This window comes from Centruroides vittatus, unplaced genomic scaffold (genome assembly GCF_030686945.1).
Source record: "Centruroides vittatus isolate TY-2023 unplaced genomic scaffold, ASM3068694v2 contig_1634, whole genome shotgun sequence".
Classification (NCBI taxonomy): domain Eukaryota; kingdom Metazoa; phylum Arthropoda; class Arachnida; order Scorpiones; family Buthidae; genus Centruroides; species Centruroides vittatus.
Genome location: NW_027120992.1, coordinates 254,961 through 274,105, shown reverse-complemented (window position 1 = coordinate 274,105; position 19,145 = coordinate 254,961). Strand labels below are relative to the sequence as shown.

Genomic DNA, 19,145 nt, shown 5'->3' with positions numbered 1-19,145 from the left:
TTTCTTCGATTATAAACATAGAAAAATAATAAAAAACTTCGTTACTTCTTAGCGGTTTCGCCGAGTGCTGCGATTCTGTGTATTCCTCCACCTTATGACCAAGACAACAGTGTCACACAAAAACCTCCAGTATCTACACATGAATTGTTACAATATGCGCGTGTGTATTTTTAGCTTTTGTGCGATTTTTCTAACAGGAAAGGTTTGTTATGTGCTTTAGTATTAATAAAAAGCTAAAAATGCCGAATAAACCAATTTTTCTGTAGCTAGTTACTACAACTAACAATTCTTAGCAGAGACTTACTTTGACAGTGCTTCCAGAAAGACGAAAATGAGACCTAAAGTCCATATCGCTATATCTAGGAACAATATTTTCCACATAGTCTTCTATTTTGGCTTTTTCGATTTTTCAATTGCAGCAGCATATAGAAATGGAATATCCTCGTTATCTTTGGTTTTTGATTTAAAGTATATGCAATTTTTTTGACGAGGGGTACTCAGCATTAAGAAAATTATACAAAGGGTACACAGATGTCAAAAGTTTGGGAAACACTTCTCTAAATGATTCAAATTCGAAGCGTTCATTAAAAAATGAAAAATTTGTATTTATATTTTTTAAATAATAAAATATGATAAAAAGATCAAGTGCTTTTTTACTTAATTAATACGCATAAAATTAATGGAATGAATAATTTCTAATAAATGTTTTTCAGGCAACCGTAATTATAAGATCCGAGCCAAATGGCTCTAGGATAGGGTCTTCATTATTTACTGTATATTATTATAATTATTACTTTTCGATTTGATTTTCTTATTTATACAGTAAATCCTGTTTTTATGCGGTGGATAGGGACCGCATTAAAAAAAAAAACGCATAAAAAATCGTACAAAACTTTACGAGTGGCTATAAAAAATAGTTTTCGCAACATAATTTAAAAAAATATTTTTTATGCTGTCAATAGGGACCGCATAAAAAAAGTCTCACATAGAAAATAACTCAAAACCGTAAGAAGTAACTAGGAATTGCTTTTTTAAACGAAATCATGACGAGGCTTGGCAGCTATTTGGAATCTCGCCAAACCTTTTGAAATCTGATTTAGAAAATACAGTAGAGCATCGATTATCCGACCCCCGAGTAACCGACTGCGTTCTAGTCGGCAGATTCAAATGTCCGCTAGTGATGTGGCGCTACAATATTTGGTTATATCTCGGTTACTTTAATATTATTTTTGTTAAATTTTTGCATGTTTTTGCTGGCAGCACTGGCTCGACCATGAAAGGGAGGCTAGTATTTAAACCAGACCTAATACACTATACTAATAATGTATTTTTTCATACTTTTCGGTTATCCGACTTTTCAGTTATCCGACCAACCCCAGTCCCCAATTGAGTCGGATAATCGATGCTCTACTGTACGTAAATAATACAGTAAATTTACCTTCAATTTACGCTTTGAAATGAATCTTATCTTAATGGTCCAGGGATGTGAAAGCACTTTGAAGGTTTAATTAACGTAATTAAAACAGACGTAGAATTTATTGACAACAGATGTCAGCACTTGACTGCATCGTCTTGTCTATCGTCTGTTTTACATATTTTTGTCCAGGTGGTGTTTTGTTGACTTAAAAAATAAATTATTTCATTTTTCGCATATTCATAAAATAATATTGCTATAATAAGTTTATTTAGCTATAATAAGTCAACGTGAGACATGACAAAACGCATGAGACTAGTCGCCAACTATACCGCACAAATAAAAAATCGCACAAAAAAAACCGCACAAATAAAAAATCGCACAAAAAAGACCGCATAAAAACAGGTTTGACTGTATTTAATTTCTTAAGTTTCACTCGTATTATTTTGCTCCTTAAATTTTTAATTAATTTTTTCAATACAAAATTAATGTCTAATTATTAATATTGGTACAAGGTGGCATCTTATCTATCTTTATGCCAAATTTTCCAATTTAATTAATAATTAGTTTATTTCTAGCCCGAAAATTATTCGATATGGAGATGTATTTGGCTGAACTCGGGAGATAAGAATCGAATAAAAGCGCTCAATAGAATTAATTTTATGCACTCATTTATTTTCTTTTCAAATATAAGCACAACATTTACATTTGAATGTTCGGAATATCATTTAAGAATTCATAATTTATTATCATAAATTAATAAAATTATTCATTCACAATACGCATAAATCTCACCAAAGGTACAGGCTTGCTTGCAACATTCGACTGCTACGTCTGCCTTTTTTTCGATTACAAAGGAAAGAAAATTCTTTTTGAAGTGAAATCCGAATGCAGGGGCGAATCTTGACCAAAATTTTTAGGCATGCTGAAAGTTACAATAAGCATAATAGGCCTATCTCTAGCATTAAACAATAGGCAGAAATGTTATTCGGTGTGAATAAAAAAGTATGAGCTATTATAAAACACATTACATCTACACAAGAAATACTGTACAGTGTATGTGAAATATAATGAAAAAGTATTAAAAATTTATGATAATAATTCAAATTTTGTAGGCCCTTGACACTGGGGCCCAGGGCTTAAGCCCTATTATTCCCAATGTAGATCAGTGGCGTGCCGTGACATTTGATGATAGGGAAGCTGTATTTCTGTAAGAAGTGGACTTCAAGAGGCAATGAGTTAATTGCTCGTCAGTGATGGCCTAGGGTCCATTCGTACGTGCGTGGTGGCGGAAGAGACGTATCTGACAAAAACCGACAAAAAAAGAAACATAAAATAAACATATATTATGTACAAAATAGTTTGCTTTAGGACAATCAGCCGTTCGGACATCCTGGGAGTCGATGTGGTTCTTCAATGATCGACCGAATGTGGCCCCGAGACAGTGGCGTTGACAAGTCTGTAAGGCACGGGGAGACTTCGTCCGTTGGAGTCGGGGACACGGTCTAAGTCCGAAGTGGCACGGGTTACAGGTTGGTACAATAGACGAGAAATTGTTTTTTTTTTCTTTGCGCGTTGACACACGGCGTTTTGGTTATTCGCGTAAACCGAGTGCCAGGTGTCCTCGATTATCAGAGATTATATCAATCTCCGTTCTTTCTTTCATCCATTTTGATTAGTCATTCTCCCTCAATCACGCTTCCCGAGTGGTTGGTCCCTGGTTACTAAACGTAACGAGACTCTTACCTGAAGAGCGAGAAAAGTCAAAATCGAAGACGAATTTGATCTTCCACCGAACATAGGACGACTTCCTTCCGCGATTTATGGTTTCTGCCTCGCAGTTTGATATAAACAATGGGTCAATGTCCGACTACAACCGACATTTATCTATGTTTTTTTTTTAAACTAATAAATTTTTCTCTAGATTAACCGTTTTTTCGCGTCTTTTGTGACGGGTCAGACCCGTCTGGTACGTGACATTTCCATAAAAGTTTTAAACAAATACTAGAAATGACAAAAATAAACAATTTATGTATTTTAGTCCCAAAATACAAATAATACATACATAATACAAATTGATATGATACAAACAATGATAGAAAAACTTGTTTTTTTTAATTTTTTATAAACTAACTCTATTCGGCGATTTTTTCCGCAAAGTCGTTAATTACTTCATTCATAAAAGTCGCTGGTCGTCGACTCCATCAACGTATTTGAAATCTTTTTTCTCTATCGAAAGCAACGCTAGCGACGACAATTTTTCCTCCGACGGAGTGTTCCTGGCCAATGTATGAATTCGCTCCGTGGTCGAAAAACTGCGCTCAGCAGACCCACTGGTAGATGGTACCATAAAAATTAATGATATTCGGAATAATTCTTTTAGTACGTCTTTGTTCGAATCGACATTAATTATAATATGTTTTATGTTTAAGAGTTACTTGTCAATTTAGTCCGGACACGAATATAAATATTGCGATTCGCTACGTAATTTAGATAAATCAAAAAATTTCCCATAAAATTTACTTAATTTAAAGAATTAAAACAAGCTTGGAAAAATTGTTTTCCATAATATTAAAATTATTAACATCTAAAAGTGATAAAAATTCTAAAGATTTTGTCTGAAAATCTGTCAATATAATTACAGTATAATTAAAAGAAAATTATAATTAAATATAACTTTACAAAAAAACGTACATAAAAATAACATTGAATACTCTACTTTTTAAATCTTAAACAATTCACTTAGCCACTGAGTAAGGAGAAATCTGGTTAAGAGATAGAATCGTTGGAAGCGTTACACTTGTGTAGCTTCTACCAGCTAAACCGGCTGAGGTTGGTGCTCTGTAAAGCGCATGCGCCAATGCCCTCTGGCTGCTTTACACCATTCAGTTATTCTCTCCGTGGAAACTGTCTCGTAAGCGCTTCCATTCCGCCACTGACATTCGAATATACAATAGCAATCTTATCGTTTTTTCACATATACCATAGAATTTTTTAATAAAATACATAATGCAGTTATAATAAAATATTAATTTTAATTAATTCAAAGTACGTTAAAATATGAAAATTTATATTTTAGAAAATACAAGGGAAGGTCATTGGAAGGTGGAAGCGGCGCTTCCGGCGCTTCCACCGCTTCCAATGACGGCACGCCACTGATGTAGATCCACCCCTGTACACAATACATGTATGCTGACTGGGTATCGCAAGCTTTCGATACAATCTGGCGTGTTAAATGCTTCCAACGTCGTCATGCGCGCGCACTTGTTTGCTGCGGAAAACCTTCACACCCACACGAGCAAGCGATCAAGTTTCCGAAAGCATGGCACTGACTTAAAACGGCTTGCCGCTAGCTGCCAATGTGAAAGAAAACATAAATGATAAAAGAGTTTACACGTTAGAATAAATTATTATTGACATATTTGTTCTTATATAAAAAGTATATTGACAGTCAAAACTTTCTCTTATAATATTTCAAAGATTTAATATCTTTCGTTCTAATGGTCGAACTGTGAACCGAATTGGGAAAAACAGTGAGGCAATAGTTATACTTTAGACACGCAAAGTTTAAAGACTTGTTTTTTTTAATGGGAATATAAATAGAGAATATTGAAGTATTTTAGAAGAAATTCTAAAGGCTTCTTCAGAAAAACTGCATATCTGAAATACTTTTGGATTATTATCACGATTAAAATGCAAACACAAGTCTTATGAAGTGGCTACTATACAATTAGCGAAAAAAGATTGAGTCAGAAATAAATTCCGAACCTAATTGTAATCGAACATTTATTAAATACAGAGTGTCCCATAAATTTGTAAATAGTTTAAAAATTCATAAAAGTTGAAAGAATTAGTATATTTGAATGCAGTTTGCGTAAAAGTTATTCTCACAAAGGGGGATTTTTTTGGGTAGAAAAAATGAAAATAGTTCAATTTTTTCGATAGAGGGAACGCAAGAAAATCCTCGGAATTCTGCAAATCTGAGTCTTACAAAATGCAGGGTGTATGATTAACAGCTCATTTCTGAATTTTCCTGTTAGTGGCGCTGACATACTGTTTTCATTATGATGTTGACACTGGTGGATAAAGCACTGTTGGTGAAGTTGTTTTATCTCAGCCACGAATCGCGGGCTGAAACTTTACGAAGGTTTTGGACACACAAGAGAATGAAGAAAGGTTCGGGTCCAATCACTCCTGTTGGATTGGTTTCCATTTGCGAAGCCACATCGGAGGTTCGGACTCTGTTAAACGTGGTGGGAACCCTCACGGGAAGCGTGGAATCCTCGCCCACGCAGTGGGCGAGGATTCCACGCACGTTCTAACCTAACCTATTCTAATTACCATAATTATTGCCAACCAAATTATTAGAATAAGGGTAATTTATTAGATAGGTTAGGTTAGAACATGCGTCCCCACTGTTTCAGAGACGAACCGCCATGTTCGCTACCATAGGTAACATTAACCGATACGTCTGCATAAATTGTTTTTAGTTGCTCTGGAATGTACCATATCTCTGACGTAATATTTTATTTCGGTGAGATATTGATCTTCGATGTACACCATTTTGTTCACGACGTGTTTTAAGGAAGGACGGACAAACGGATGACAGTGGGAATTTATAGTTCTACAATTTTTTTCAAATTGCAGCCCAATTGTGAATAATAATAATAATAATAATAATAATAATAAAGAAAACACCATTTCTTTAAAACAAACGTGTTCCGAAAACAACACTAAAGAAAAGGATTTGTGGAAATAAATTTAAGTGTGTGTCGACTTGTAAATGTACTATTAAAACGAACAATGGGGCAATAAACTTTTTGTTACAATATTTATGTTTTAATAAATGTCTGTACAAAATATTCATTTATTTATTATTAGTCTACCGGTGGCACCTTGGTGCAATATATATATATATTTATTTATTTACTTATAATAAACAATATATTTACTATAATAATAATAATAAAGGAAATTATAAAAAAACATTTAAAGTTTCGACCTTAACCTAACATCTTAATAATTATTAAAAAAGCATCAGAAGTAGAAAACTTCAAAATGAATAAGTACATAAATAAGAATGCCGACGACGGTAAATTAAAAAATATGGTGTAAATAGAGAAGAAATGATAAAAGCTGGAATGTTAAAAAAGATACGATAATCGAAGTGCTCGGGTGGAATTATTAACCGACGTATATAACAGTGTAAAGAATGATACAAACGAGCAAAATAGAGCTAACTCGATTTAAAAAATGTCTCCAAACTGGTAAGTACATAACGATGGCGAAACAATTTCTGTACAATGATACATGTTATTTCGACGTAACCGAAAAGCATTCGCTTCAAAAATAATTCGATTTGTACTGGCGAGATTCAACTTTATCACTCCGTTAACTTCTTTTATCATAGTTATTCTCCACCCGAGCACTCGAACCTAAACGACGTGTATGACGTCATTTACTCTCCCAGTCGACAGTTGAGTCATCACAGTTTTCCCGGTTAAACGGTTTCGCTACAAATATCGATTTCGTAAAATACATCAGGATCGCGATTAACAATTTCATTGAGACCGAAGCCACGTGGCAATTTTCCGTCATTCGCTCGGAAAACGGCACCCCTCTTTTCCTATCGGCATTAATTTTTTTTTTGTCAAGTATTTATAAACGCTCCCGTCTCAGTCTCGGACCGAAATAAAAATAACTCTCCTCCGAGAGCTCCGTCGAGAAATAAGGCAATTCAGATGAACCATTCTTTCTTCTTCGGTACGCCGTGTCCCGTCTTACTCTGGATCACTGCCGTGTCCGCGTCGGGAGCGTCCTTGGCTCCCGTATCTTCGTGAGTCCTATATTCACCTTTGTGTCGAGACATGTAACGGCCTATTAATATCGCCATTAGAACCAGAGCAAGGAATATGATGACTAGAACACCTGAAACAGGAAAAAAAACAATGTATCGAGGTATAAAAATGCATGTAGGAATCCATCAGTGAAATGACAACCTCCTAAAATTGCAGCGTCTTCACTTTCCGCCCGCATGGCTTCTATAATCACTCCCGGAGGTAGAGTGGGCGTAGGACGCGTTTCGCTTCTCTCGGGGGGATAAGTGACCGGTTCGATACCGCAGTTGTCTTCTCTAACCGTTTCTGGATGCAGGAAGAGGTTGCTTCGTCTCCCTTCCTGAAATGCTCTCCTTAAAGGAAAATGATCCTCGAACTGCACTTTCGATATACATCCGACAAAACCATCTCCTGTCCCCATCGTCTCTGTGGTGTGAAAATAACACTAATTAACGATAGGTCGTCGTAATTCCTATTTACGGCTAAGATATTTCACTAAACAGTAAACAGAAGAAGCCATGTACAGTAAAAACTATTCAAAAGCAAAATGGGATGATAGCGGCAAAGTTTCTGTTACTTTCCTAGCTGTTATGTATACATAACAAGTATTGGAATTGTGGCAAATTTGGCCCTCCAAATTTTTGCAAATCTCCACATTTTGAGACTTCTTGAATCCAAAAAAGTCAAAAACGGGGACACAAGCGCGCGGGCGCGCACACGTGTGTGTGTGTGTGTGGGGGGGGTGGTGTTGACATCTATCTGGCTTAATATCTCAAGACAGGGTAAAAATTAATAAACGAATTTCGCACGATGGCTTGTATATAAGGGACATTAATGCTATTAAATTTCGGTGGTCAAAGGTCGAGGCCAGAGAAATGGGTGTCACATCTCGTGAGGAATCAAACTTAATAAAGATTTTAGTCGTTATTAGCATTTACAATTTTTTTCCCCATATAAAACTCGTCACTATCCTCAAAATTAAACTTTCTGCCATTTTATAATAATTAATAATATAAAAACTTTTTAAAATCTTATAACAAATGGCACAGCGCACAATTTATTTTATTATGATTAATAACTTTTGTTTTTAAATCCCATATCAGGGAGAAAGTTATGCAATCTGGTTGCCAGATTTATTTTTACATGAGACTACTTGTTCTTAGAAATTATTTTTGTTGTTCCTGGTGTCAATACTACTGTATTAAATTGTGACTAGTTAGAGTTTGGCCAAATGAGGGTGTTACCTTCTTGTCTAGCTAATGTGGCAGAAATTGAAGCAATTTGTCCTGAAATAATTTGATGTATTAGTTTGATAACATTTATGAAATAAAAAAATGGAAGGGTATCCAATTTTATATTTTATTTTCAGTATATTTTTAGTGCACATGACTTTTTCCTCAAAAATAGTGCATTTGTTTAAAACATTCATTATAATCCAAAGAAATGAGCTAATTTTTCTAGTGATTTGGAGAAAGTTTGTTCATTTAAGTTATGGCAATGCAACACTTGGGTGATTTGCCTAGGGGATGTCTTCCGGGAAGTCTTTTTAAGGGTAACTGGCCTCTATTTAGGCATTACAGATGTGGAAACCCAGAAAACTCCACAGGGCCACCCAAGACTGAGCTCCCAGTGTTCGGGGATTGGAACCACTTGGCCACTGGTGAGCTGATTTGGAGAAAGACATTGTACAGAAAGTAGTTTGACAATGTAAATGTACAACCACTTCCCATACAATCTCATTAACAGCTAACTTACTCCTATGTTTCCAATGTTTTCGTTTTAACTCATTTTTTTTAAAATCCAATGACTGATCTGGATGAATGCACTATATATATATATATATATATATAGTACCTTGCCAAATTATTAGTCCCATTGACCAAAATCATACTTATTGTACTATTTTCTTCTCTTTTCTTCAGAATATCATTTAAGGAATGAATATTTTTTCATGTTCTTATTCTCTATTATATTTAAGCACATTAATAAGTTTTTTATGGCAACACTGTAAATATAAAAAAATTAACTTTCTACTACAAAAAGGGAAGTAATAGAAGTTCTTAGTAAGGTATGGCAATGAAGTCCCATTTATGAGAACAAAAATAAATAAATAAGTATTATTCCTCGTGATATAGAAACACTACTGGCTGTTTTAAATAATCCTATTAACATTTGCATTTTTTTAAATTATTACATCAAAAACTAACAAAGCAATTTTTTCCATGGGTCTAATAATTGGACAAGGTACTGTATATATTTAATTTTTTAATTACATGTATAATCAGAGCTGTAGATTTACTGGGCAGTTGGTAATGCTCAGACACTAACCCTGTGCACAGCTTTGATAAAATGTAATGACCTATAAGAAAACAATTTGCTTACTTCAGCAAATTACATCCTGATATCATATTAAGAGAGAATCAATGTACAGGGTGTTTCACAATGTTTTGATGATTTCAAAGTTAAATAACTCGCAAACTAATCGCTAAATAAAGTTGAAAATTTTACACAAGGTACAAAATTTATTCAATTTTATTTCGAAATACTACATCAGACAAATGATGACCATTCGTGGCTACACAAGACTCGAGGCGTTTCACTCAGCTCTTGAACACATTTTTCGTAACTGCTGGAGGAATTCTGGAAATTTCATCTTCAATTTGATCTCTTAATTGTTCCAAGCTTCTTGGCTGGTCGGAATACACTCTCGCCTTCAAATAACCCCATAGGTGAAAGTCTGGTGGGGTTAAATCAGGCGAGCGAGGTGGCCATTCGAAACGAACACATTTGGAAATTATGCGATTGCCAAAAGCTTCATAGAATCTTCAAAGGTCTTGTTGGCTGTGTAGTATGTCTTGTTGGAACCAAGTTGATCGGAGATGTCTACAACGGCAAAGGACACGGATTAGGAAAGTATTCAACATCTCTGTAATCCAGGCAGTATTTATGGTTCCTTCAAGAAAATACGAGCTGACAATGCCCTACGATGCCACACCTGCCCACACGGTTACTCACTTGTCATGTAACGGCTTCTCTTCGATGGCCTTGGGATTATCACGTGTAGGAACCCAATAGTGATAATTTTGTTTATTCACTGTGCCAGTTAAATGGAAGTGTGCCTCGTCAGTCAAAATTTTATCAGGATCAATTTCTTTATTCTCAATTTTATTGAGCATCTCCTCAGCAAATCTTTTTCTTTTGGATAATCTCAGGAGTCTAACTTTTGTGTCATGGCTAATTTGTACGGATGATAATGCAGATCATACTGTAATATGCGACGAATGGATGCTGGTGAAATTTTCAGTGCTTGGGCACGTTTTCTTAAGGAACGACGAGGGCTTTCTGTAAACTGCTATGCACACATTCGATGTTCTCAGGAGTTCGTACAATCTTTCTATGGCTGGTTGACTTTCAATTCGATGCACTGGCAGTTTCATGGAAATTTTTTACCCAATTGAACCCAATGTTCCACGAGCAGGAATTGGTTATCGCAGCTGAATCTTAATGTTTATGAAATTCACATTGCACACGCATGACAGATTCGCCGACACGAAAATAGCACTCTACCACAAACACACGATGTTGTTTCGACAAGTATGCCACGATACTATGTAGTAACCTATATGAGATGAAAGTTGACAGTCCGCACTACTAATAGAGGGCACCATCGTCACTGTATCTCGGTTTTAACGTGAGTTATTCAACTTTGAAATCGTCAAAACATTGTGAAACACCCTGTATTTCAAATAAATAAAACACAAAATAATCTTAGTATAAAATCATGTAACATTGTGAAGTTTCAATCTTTTTTGATGGATTTATGAATTTATTGCACTTTGTATTAGTTGTTTTGAATACTCTATTTTGCTTATTTTTAATTTTGAAAAGATAATGAAGACTTTTAGAAGTAGATAAATTTCAGTTAGATAAATATACAAACTTATTAATACAGAAATCTCAATGTAAAAAAATTTGAAAAATTTTCAGTAAAATAATAAATTTCTATTTAATATATTTCTAACAATAATGTTCATTTGGTATTTAGTAAAACTAAATTTCCAAATAAAAATTGTAATATAAAATTTTACAAACTGAAAGTAAAAATTACCATTTCTTCCAACATAAATACTTTTTAATCCGTTGAACTGGGCATCAGCTTTTTTATCTATTGGGTAGGTTATAACTTTTGGTGCATAATTATCTACCTGTAAATATAAATATAGTCAATATTTAAAATTAGTAGTTAAAAATGTTCATAAATACTTCATATAATAGATAATTACTACAAATTCATGACAAAAACAAACTGATTTTTTTACAGTTTACTTTTATTTACAAATTATTCTCTAGCACCTTCAGACAACAAAGTTGATCTTCAAATGATATAAATGAATTAACTTAGTAGCTGTTCTCTAAGTCTGTCGAACTGGATATTACATCAATGATCTGCAATCCATATCATCTCCTAACTACTCCATCCTCTACCAAGAAAATTATGTCACATCTCCCACTCAACCACACCTGCAACATCACTTACCCATCTTATGAAAACTGCATTTCTTACATCAGCAAAAATGACTAAAACTAACAATAAAAACATCTAATACAAATCATCGCAAATTTCCCAAAACATCCAAATCCCAGAAACAATTTCACCCCACCTATAAAAAGTTCCTTAATAAACTCTAAATTCTACATATATATTAACAATAAGATTTATTTATTTATCAGCCATTTCTAGGCATTCAGTAATGTTTTAGTCCTGCCTCTATTAATTATATTATATTTTCCTTCAAACTCCTTTCATACATCATTTTTTTTCTCCTCCAGCAACCTCTAAGCCTCCTCTTTTCCTTATTTCTTCCAACATTCTTGCCATTCCAAAACCACACCTTTCTTTATTAAGTCTTCTTGATGGAATTAGTATCTTTTCTTATCCTGATATTTCTTTATGCTCCTCTAGCCTAGTCTGTTGCTACTTCTTTGTTGGCTCCATATACACTTAATTCACCATTCTCTCATCATTTAGCAGAACAATGTAAATTCCTGCTTTACTCCATGTACTTCCCAGGGGTACTGTACATGACTGATGGTTCAGGGGTATGCATAAAATAAAATTAATAATAGCAGATATAGGCCTACTGTAAAAATATTCAAATTCTGCATTGAGGCCTTTGGTGACATTAAAACTAAGCATTGTGTGCTACAAATAAAAATATAATTATAATTTTATTATATTTATCCAAGCCCTTCCTCCAATGTTTCAATTTAATAAAAAAAAACTGATGAATGAATCTCACACTCTGTAGTAGAGATAACAGAGACTTATCAAACTACTACTGAGGATACCAAAATGTCATTCTATCAACAGAACACAACCTTATAACTGGTATGCATTTTGGTCTGAAAGACCTGATGAGGGTCTTTCAGACCAAAATGCATACCAGTTATAAGGTTGTTCAAATTTACAGTCATCTGTTACAGATTTACACAAAGGGCTTATCAATTAGAATTGTTATTATAAACAGACCTGTTTTAGATTTACATCAGAACACAACGCACATTAATCTTTCAGACCATTGTACAGCACTGTATAATTGACTAAGGTGCAACTATTTGAGCACAGTAAAGCTTAGTGAAAATAAGAAATTGGAAATAAATGGACTGCCACTGGGTATCCAAGTCAAAAAAAAAATTGGAAACTGCTGCACTATAAGACAAAAAAATACAGGACAATACTGATGAGTCTAGATTATCTTTGAAGCTACATGATGATAATCTGATCAAAACACTAGAAACTTGCAGAAACCCAATTTTCATTATTTATTTTTGATACTCATAGTAAATTATATTTCTTAGTCTAACTTCATTACAATGCAATTGTTAAATTACTTATTTTTATTTTTAAAATTTAAGATAATTAAAAAGTTTACACGTACTTATAATTAATACATTCAGCTTATTGTTTTATCATTACATTCTAAATCTGTAGCTCTCAATGATACCCTCAAAAAATGTTTAAAGTCTAAAATCATATGAAAATATAAATTATCCCATAAAAAATAATTTTCAATTACTTCATATTTTAAAATTATTTCTTACAGATAAAGTTTGTATGTATGCTAGTGGGGGTGAAGGTTCCAATTAGATCTGTCTGATCTGAGGGTAAGAAAAACAAAATTGTGCAAGGTTAGGAGAAGACAGAAAAAAATGAGAAAAGAGACAGGAGATCAGGACAGTTGTAAACTGAAAATGGATGCTATCTTATTCTTGTGTTTTGTCCTTCCAAATTCCATATATTTTGGACTCTCATCTGAGATTCAAATGGATAAGAAAGTATTAAAGTTGATGCAAAAGCTTAAAGTTTAAATTGAAGAGATTAACGTTATCTGAACAAATCTGATTAAAACAGCATCTAAAACTAAAAGTTTTCCAAGGTATCCAGAAAAGAAACAAGATATATTGGTTATTTTGATCATGCCTGTGATTCCAGTATTAGGGTCGATTTACACACAACAGTGATGTGCCGGCATCGATAAATATCGCACATAGCCAATCAGAGTTTCATGTACGACACTTGTATGATTGACAGAATACAGATTACGTGTTGTAGATGAAACTCTGATTGGCTATGTGTGATATTTATCGATGGTTATGCACCAAACGGTCACTGTGCCGGCACGTCACTGTTGTGTGTAAATCGACCCTTAAGGAGTATTTTCATAAAGAAAATATAGATTATGTAGTAACTACAGCCATAGTCATAGTCACATGCAGAAATGATCAAGAGAAAGGATGCACAATATTGTTGTCCAAGTACTGACTAAGGCTTCATTTAAAGAGTCTAATAAGAGGTACAAATACATCAATCAGGCACAAATAAATGTTAATAGCATTTATCAGCAATGAACTGGAAAGATGTCATTTGAAACACTGATTGGGATGAAGATGTGCCACAAGACAGATCCAAGAATTGTATTCTTTATTGAACAAGAGGTTGTTGCAATTTACATTGAGCAGAGCATTAACCAAGCAAAATATTCTAAAAATATAAAAAGAAAACTGTCAAACCCCCCAAAAAAGTTGCAAACTATAGAACAGTATTATAAAGGAGACCAAGTAGGTATTCAATAAATGCAATTTGGATCTGATCAAAAGATTTTCCTAAAATTCATAGGATCTTTTAATATAACAAAGGTAAAAGAACAACTGCAAGTAAACAGATGACAGAAGGGTCATTGATCACTTCTTCCACCTCCAATTTTATACAGTCATTTCCATCAGAGACTTTCTTAAGAAGTCAGCAAAGGCCAAATGTGAGGGGTGATGGTCCTAATAAGGATTCCACCCAATCCTAGTGTAAGAGAAGCAAAACTGTAAAAGGTTGGAAAAGGAAAGGTAGGAAAAGAGATAGAGACAAAGGGAGACCATGACAGTACAGCCTTGAAAGTGAACATTATCTTGTTCTTTTTGTCTTTTGTCGTTTCAAATCCCACATGAATAAATATTACAAAACAGTACATAAAGTATACTTATTTGTATTATAGTGCCAATTAAGGAGATCGAGGCAAAGGACCGGGATTTGACTCAATCCCGGCAATTATTAACAAACACGTAATTAACACCCGAGATAATCTATTAACAAATATCCAATTCTTTAAATCTGACATATTTCAACTTCTTATGGCTTTCCAATTCACTCAAAAACTTAAGCTTCACCAAAAGTTCACCCATACCTCTGACGGCTAGCACACACCTCCCACCACAAAATAAGAAGATTGGAATTTTTCCTACTATTTCCTGTAATTTTTTGAAAGCTGTATATGCAGGCTGCAATATCATTAGCATGCTTTGGTCAGAAATTGAAGTGTCTGTTTTATTTTTCTAACTTATAAAATTTGAATGCTGGATGATTCACCTTGTTAATAACAATTCCTAATCAAATTAAAGTTGTAGACAGTTTACATAAAAATTCGTTCTTCTTGTTTGCATTGTCCTTTGAAGAATTTAATAGTGCTTAAATAAAATTCTGTCCCTTCTTTTGTTGTTCTTTATTTCCCTGTTGGAACTATGTTTTGTATATTTAATATGTTACATAATCCATGAAGATATATGCTTTTCAACTAAATTTATGATACCATCACATAGTTCACATCTCAAAACACTATTATCAGTCATAATTCCTTTGTCTTTAAAATTATTTACCTAACACCTTTAGTTTTACTTTGGTGTTTTGGCATTTTTTTAAACCAGTAAGATGTCAGTCATGTTACAACTAGTCATCACATCCCTTTTTCACCTTTTTGAACAATGGAATTATCCTTATTATTTTACATTAGTGATGTTCAATATCACAAAATTCACAATCAATGTAAATAATATTCTGATAAATGTTATTACACAATAATCAATAACAGACAATCAATACTGTCAAAATATCAATTACTACTTGATGAAATTTTATATCAATAACTACAAGAACAAATTAAAATACATAAACAGCTTTATTTCAATATTACTGTATTAGTCTGTTTCCGAGACCAAAAAAATCTTACAAATTTTATGAATTCATGATTAAAATCACTAGGAAAAAAAAACTAACTATTATTCATGCCAATTCAGTATATAAAAGTATAAATTTACATAAAATAGGATAAAACAGTGTAGAACTTCATTGGAAAGTAGAGATACCAAACTGAGATAGCTCATTTATACTGTTTTTAAAATCATTAGTCAACTTTTATCCCTCTAACCAATCTAAGAAGAAATATTTTAAATTTTTGGAAGGATTAATTTTCAAATTCAAAACTGTTTATGGTTGAAATTTGTCAACTAATAAAAAGCATAATTTCAATTTTAAAGTTTTTTAGTATTGGACCATTAAATTAATTAACTTTGTTAATTTCAATATTAATTCTCGGTGTGAAGCTCGGGCGATACTCAAGCTCAAGTGTTAAAAATATCATAAAAATGTCAAATCAAGGGATCAAGCTTTGATTCTAACGCTCATAAAAATTGGAAGAACAACTTAAATAAAATTGGAAAATAATAAAATTATTAATCGAGAGAAAAAAATGTTTTTAAATAACTTCAAAAGGCGATGCAGTGCTGATATTATGTATCAGACTTATAAGAATTCAAAACAATTAAATACCAGCAAGTTTCAAGGTGTAATTAGTTTCCCTTGATCAGATTAAAACAAAGTGTCAAATTACACCTTTGGTAGCCCGAAATAGTCTGTCATTTGCCTAGATACAGGAAACCGACCAATCAAAAGCTGGAGATTCGGGAAAGAGAAATCTTATAAAAACCTGGATCTCAAGGGCAAAGGAGACTTTTCTCTGCCTCCCCTTGTGAAGACCACTCTCAGACTTCTCCAAGAATTCTTCCTGACTTCTCCCAGCACCTAACGAAGTAGACTTCTTCAAGCTTTGAACTGAAGTTAAATATCTGGACTTTTCTTTGCTGTCATAAACCTGTTTTGGACATCGGGCTTCATTCATTTCGTCCACGGACTTCCGGACACCCTAGAAACACTGACAGACTCCCCGGGGTCAACAACTCACCGTCCAGCAGCGCCATCAGAACAAGACACGCTAAACTGTAAAATATAGTGTAAATAAATGGGTTTGTTTGTCACTGCAGCTATTTGCATTTGCCTCACTTTCCTACACCCCACATACAATAAGTCCTGACATTTGGATGTCATGAATTCGGCAACCTCACACCACTATCAGTAATATCAAACGTGAACAATATTTCTGTATTCATTTTTCTGATTTCATCATTGGAAAATATCATAATGTTAATTGATTGGTTGATAATATTGCGCACCACCAATTTACATCAGAAGGTTATTAACTATTAAAATATCAAAACAAATTACTAATTAAAAATTATTAAAAGTTTTAATTATTAATTTTTTTTATTAATAACAAATTTATAAATAGAAAAATACCCAATTTATATGCTAAAAAGGGAAAGTATCAAAAAGTGCTCAATAGTAAGAGAGGGAAAAGTGTGAATGATCATCATCATCATAAATCATAAACTTGATAAAGAACTATCCTGCATTACTTTTAAATAGTCTTATGCACCAATAACAGTAAGGGGAGGACCTCAACTTCCCAACTTTAATTAGTTCCCATCTTTATTTAGTTGATCAACTAAATAAAGATGGAAAAACGCCAAGTGTTTAAATAGTAGCACGATTTATGTTTGAGAATCATAGGAAATTAGAAAACACGGTTTCAGAAAATTGAGACTGAATATAATAAATAAATTAATATAAAATAAGAATTTTAAAGGAAAACTAACTTTTATTGTAATTGTAGATCCTTTCTGGCTTCTCTGTATAATTATGTCGTGTACCTGTCCCAATGCAAAGTTTTCATCTCTGATAATTATTTCTTGACGTTCAAATCCAAAATCAAATACTAATCTCAGATGGCCTGAAATTAATTTCAATTTAATAACTGAATGAATAAAATTTTAAAAAATTATGACTGCATTAAAAAATTACCACTAGCTGACATCATGAGATTCAAATATTCTCCTGTCGTTGAAGAAATTCCAAGAATCATTCCAGTTTTATCAGTAGTAGTAAAACCTACTCTTATATATTCTTCCAGTGTTGAAATTGAATTTTCAAAATCATATCGTATGTATTGATCCGAATGTAAAGTCACACCAATTTCTGAAATATTATTAAGAACACAAATTTATTTTGTACATGCTTCACAGTACAGTTATACAATATATACCAACAGTAAAAACATATTTCAATCTAGAACACAAGAAACAACTGATAATTTTCTTCTGTAATCTAAACAAGATTTATTAAATTATTAGATCTTTAGTATTATCAAAATTTCATGCAGATAATCCACAGGAGTATATAATTGTACCTCCAGAGCTACCATTAAAAGTATGATACTTACCACCATGGCAGTTTTAGAAAGTACCATCTCAAACATTAAAATGGTTTTTTCCTGTTTCACTTCCATGTTCATGGTAGATATAATTATAAAACACGTAAAATGGAAACCAAAATGATGCGAATTAAACCTTCTATACTTCAAAAATACAAATGGCTAGTGAAGAACATAATTTCTTTTATTCTCTCTCTTTGTTTCTTTATTTGTGAAATAATAATAACAAAAATTAAACTCAAGAGTCAGTTGGATGGCCAAGATAAGGCCAATTTCACACTATGACAGACTAGTATCAGTCCGACAGATTTAAAAAGTTAAATATTTGCAGTTGGATCAGAATGGTCGGTGGGCCAATGAGAACTTTGAAACTACAACCAAATCAGACTTTGGGTATACGAAAATTATCAAATTAATCAAATATAACTTTACATTTTCTAATTTTTTAAAATTTTCCCTTGTACCCGGTTTCTTCCAGAACTGGTTAAATTTTATATGGGAACACATATGACTTTAATAATCATATCTGCACAATTTAATTGCGTAGATTACAAAAATTTTTAAAAGTTAGAAAAACTTAAAATGATTGACTGGTGTTTCGATTTCTAATACCAGTTCTGATTGGTCGTAACGAATCAGCCACCGACACGAGCACGTTCAATATGAACGGTTTTACTATCAGTTGGTCCAATTATACAATCGGTTAAGTCGATCAAGCCAGTTCTGTTGGTCATAGTGTAAAATTGGCCTAAGATGTCAACTTACATTTTAATTGCCTAGATTCAATCCTGGGAATTAAAAGATTGAATCTGGGCAGTCAAAAAAACCCCAGAATTTTTCATGGCAGTCAATTCCAGGTGTATAAAGCTCCACTTCTCATCACTTGCATTGTGGGCCCAACAAAACTGATGGTAAGTATGATTAAAAAAGAGCTTTTTATGCTCATAGAAAGAAAAGAGACAA

At 33.2% G+C, this 19,145-nt stretch overlaps 1 protein-coding gene across 4 annotated transcripts in view; it reads right to left on the bottom strand.

The window, feature by feature from the left end:
* Window positions 1-6,242: 6,242 nt before the first annotated feature.
* The window catches only part of Nrx-IV (neurexin-4), a 107,769-nt gene continuing 94,866 nt past the window's right edge, over window positions 6,243-19,145 (bottom strand). For 3 of the 4 annotated variants that reach the window (XM_067262891.1, XM_067262894.1, XM_067262893.1), the window contains 5 exons: window positions 17,774-17,947; window positions 17,569-17,702; window positions 11,360-11,456; window positions 7,414-7,677; window positions 6,244-7,342 (listed from right to left, as the gene is read on the bottom strand). In XM_067262891.1, coding sequence (XP_067118992.1) covers window positions 7,152-7,342; window positions 7,414-7,677; window positions 11,360-11,456; window positions 17,569-17,702; window positions 17,774-17,947 — 860 coding nt within the window. In that variant the 3' untranslated portion in view covers window positions 6,244-7,151. Of the gene's footprint in view, window positions 7,343-7,413; window positions 7,678-11,359; window positions 11,457-17,568; window positions 17,703-17,773; window positions 17,948-19,145 lie in introns of all 4 variants that reach the window. The other variant, XM_067262892.1, reaches the window with a different exon arrangement.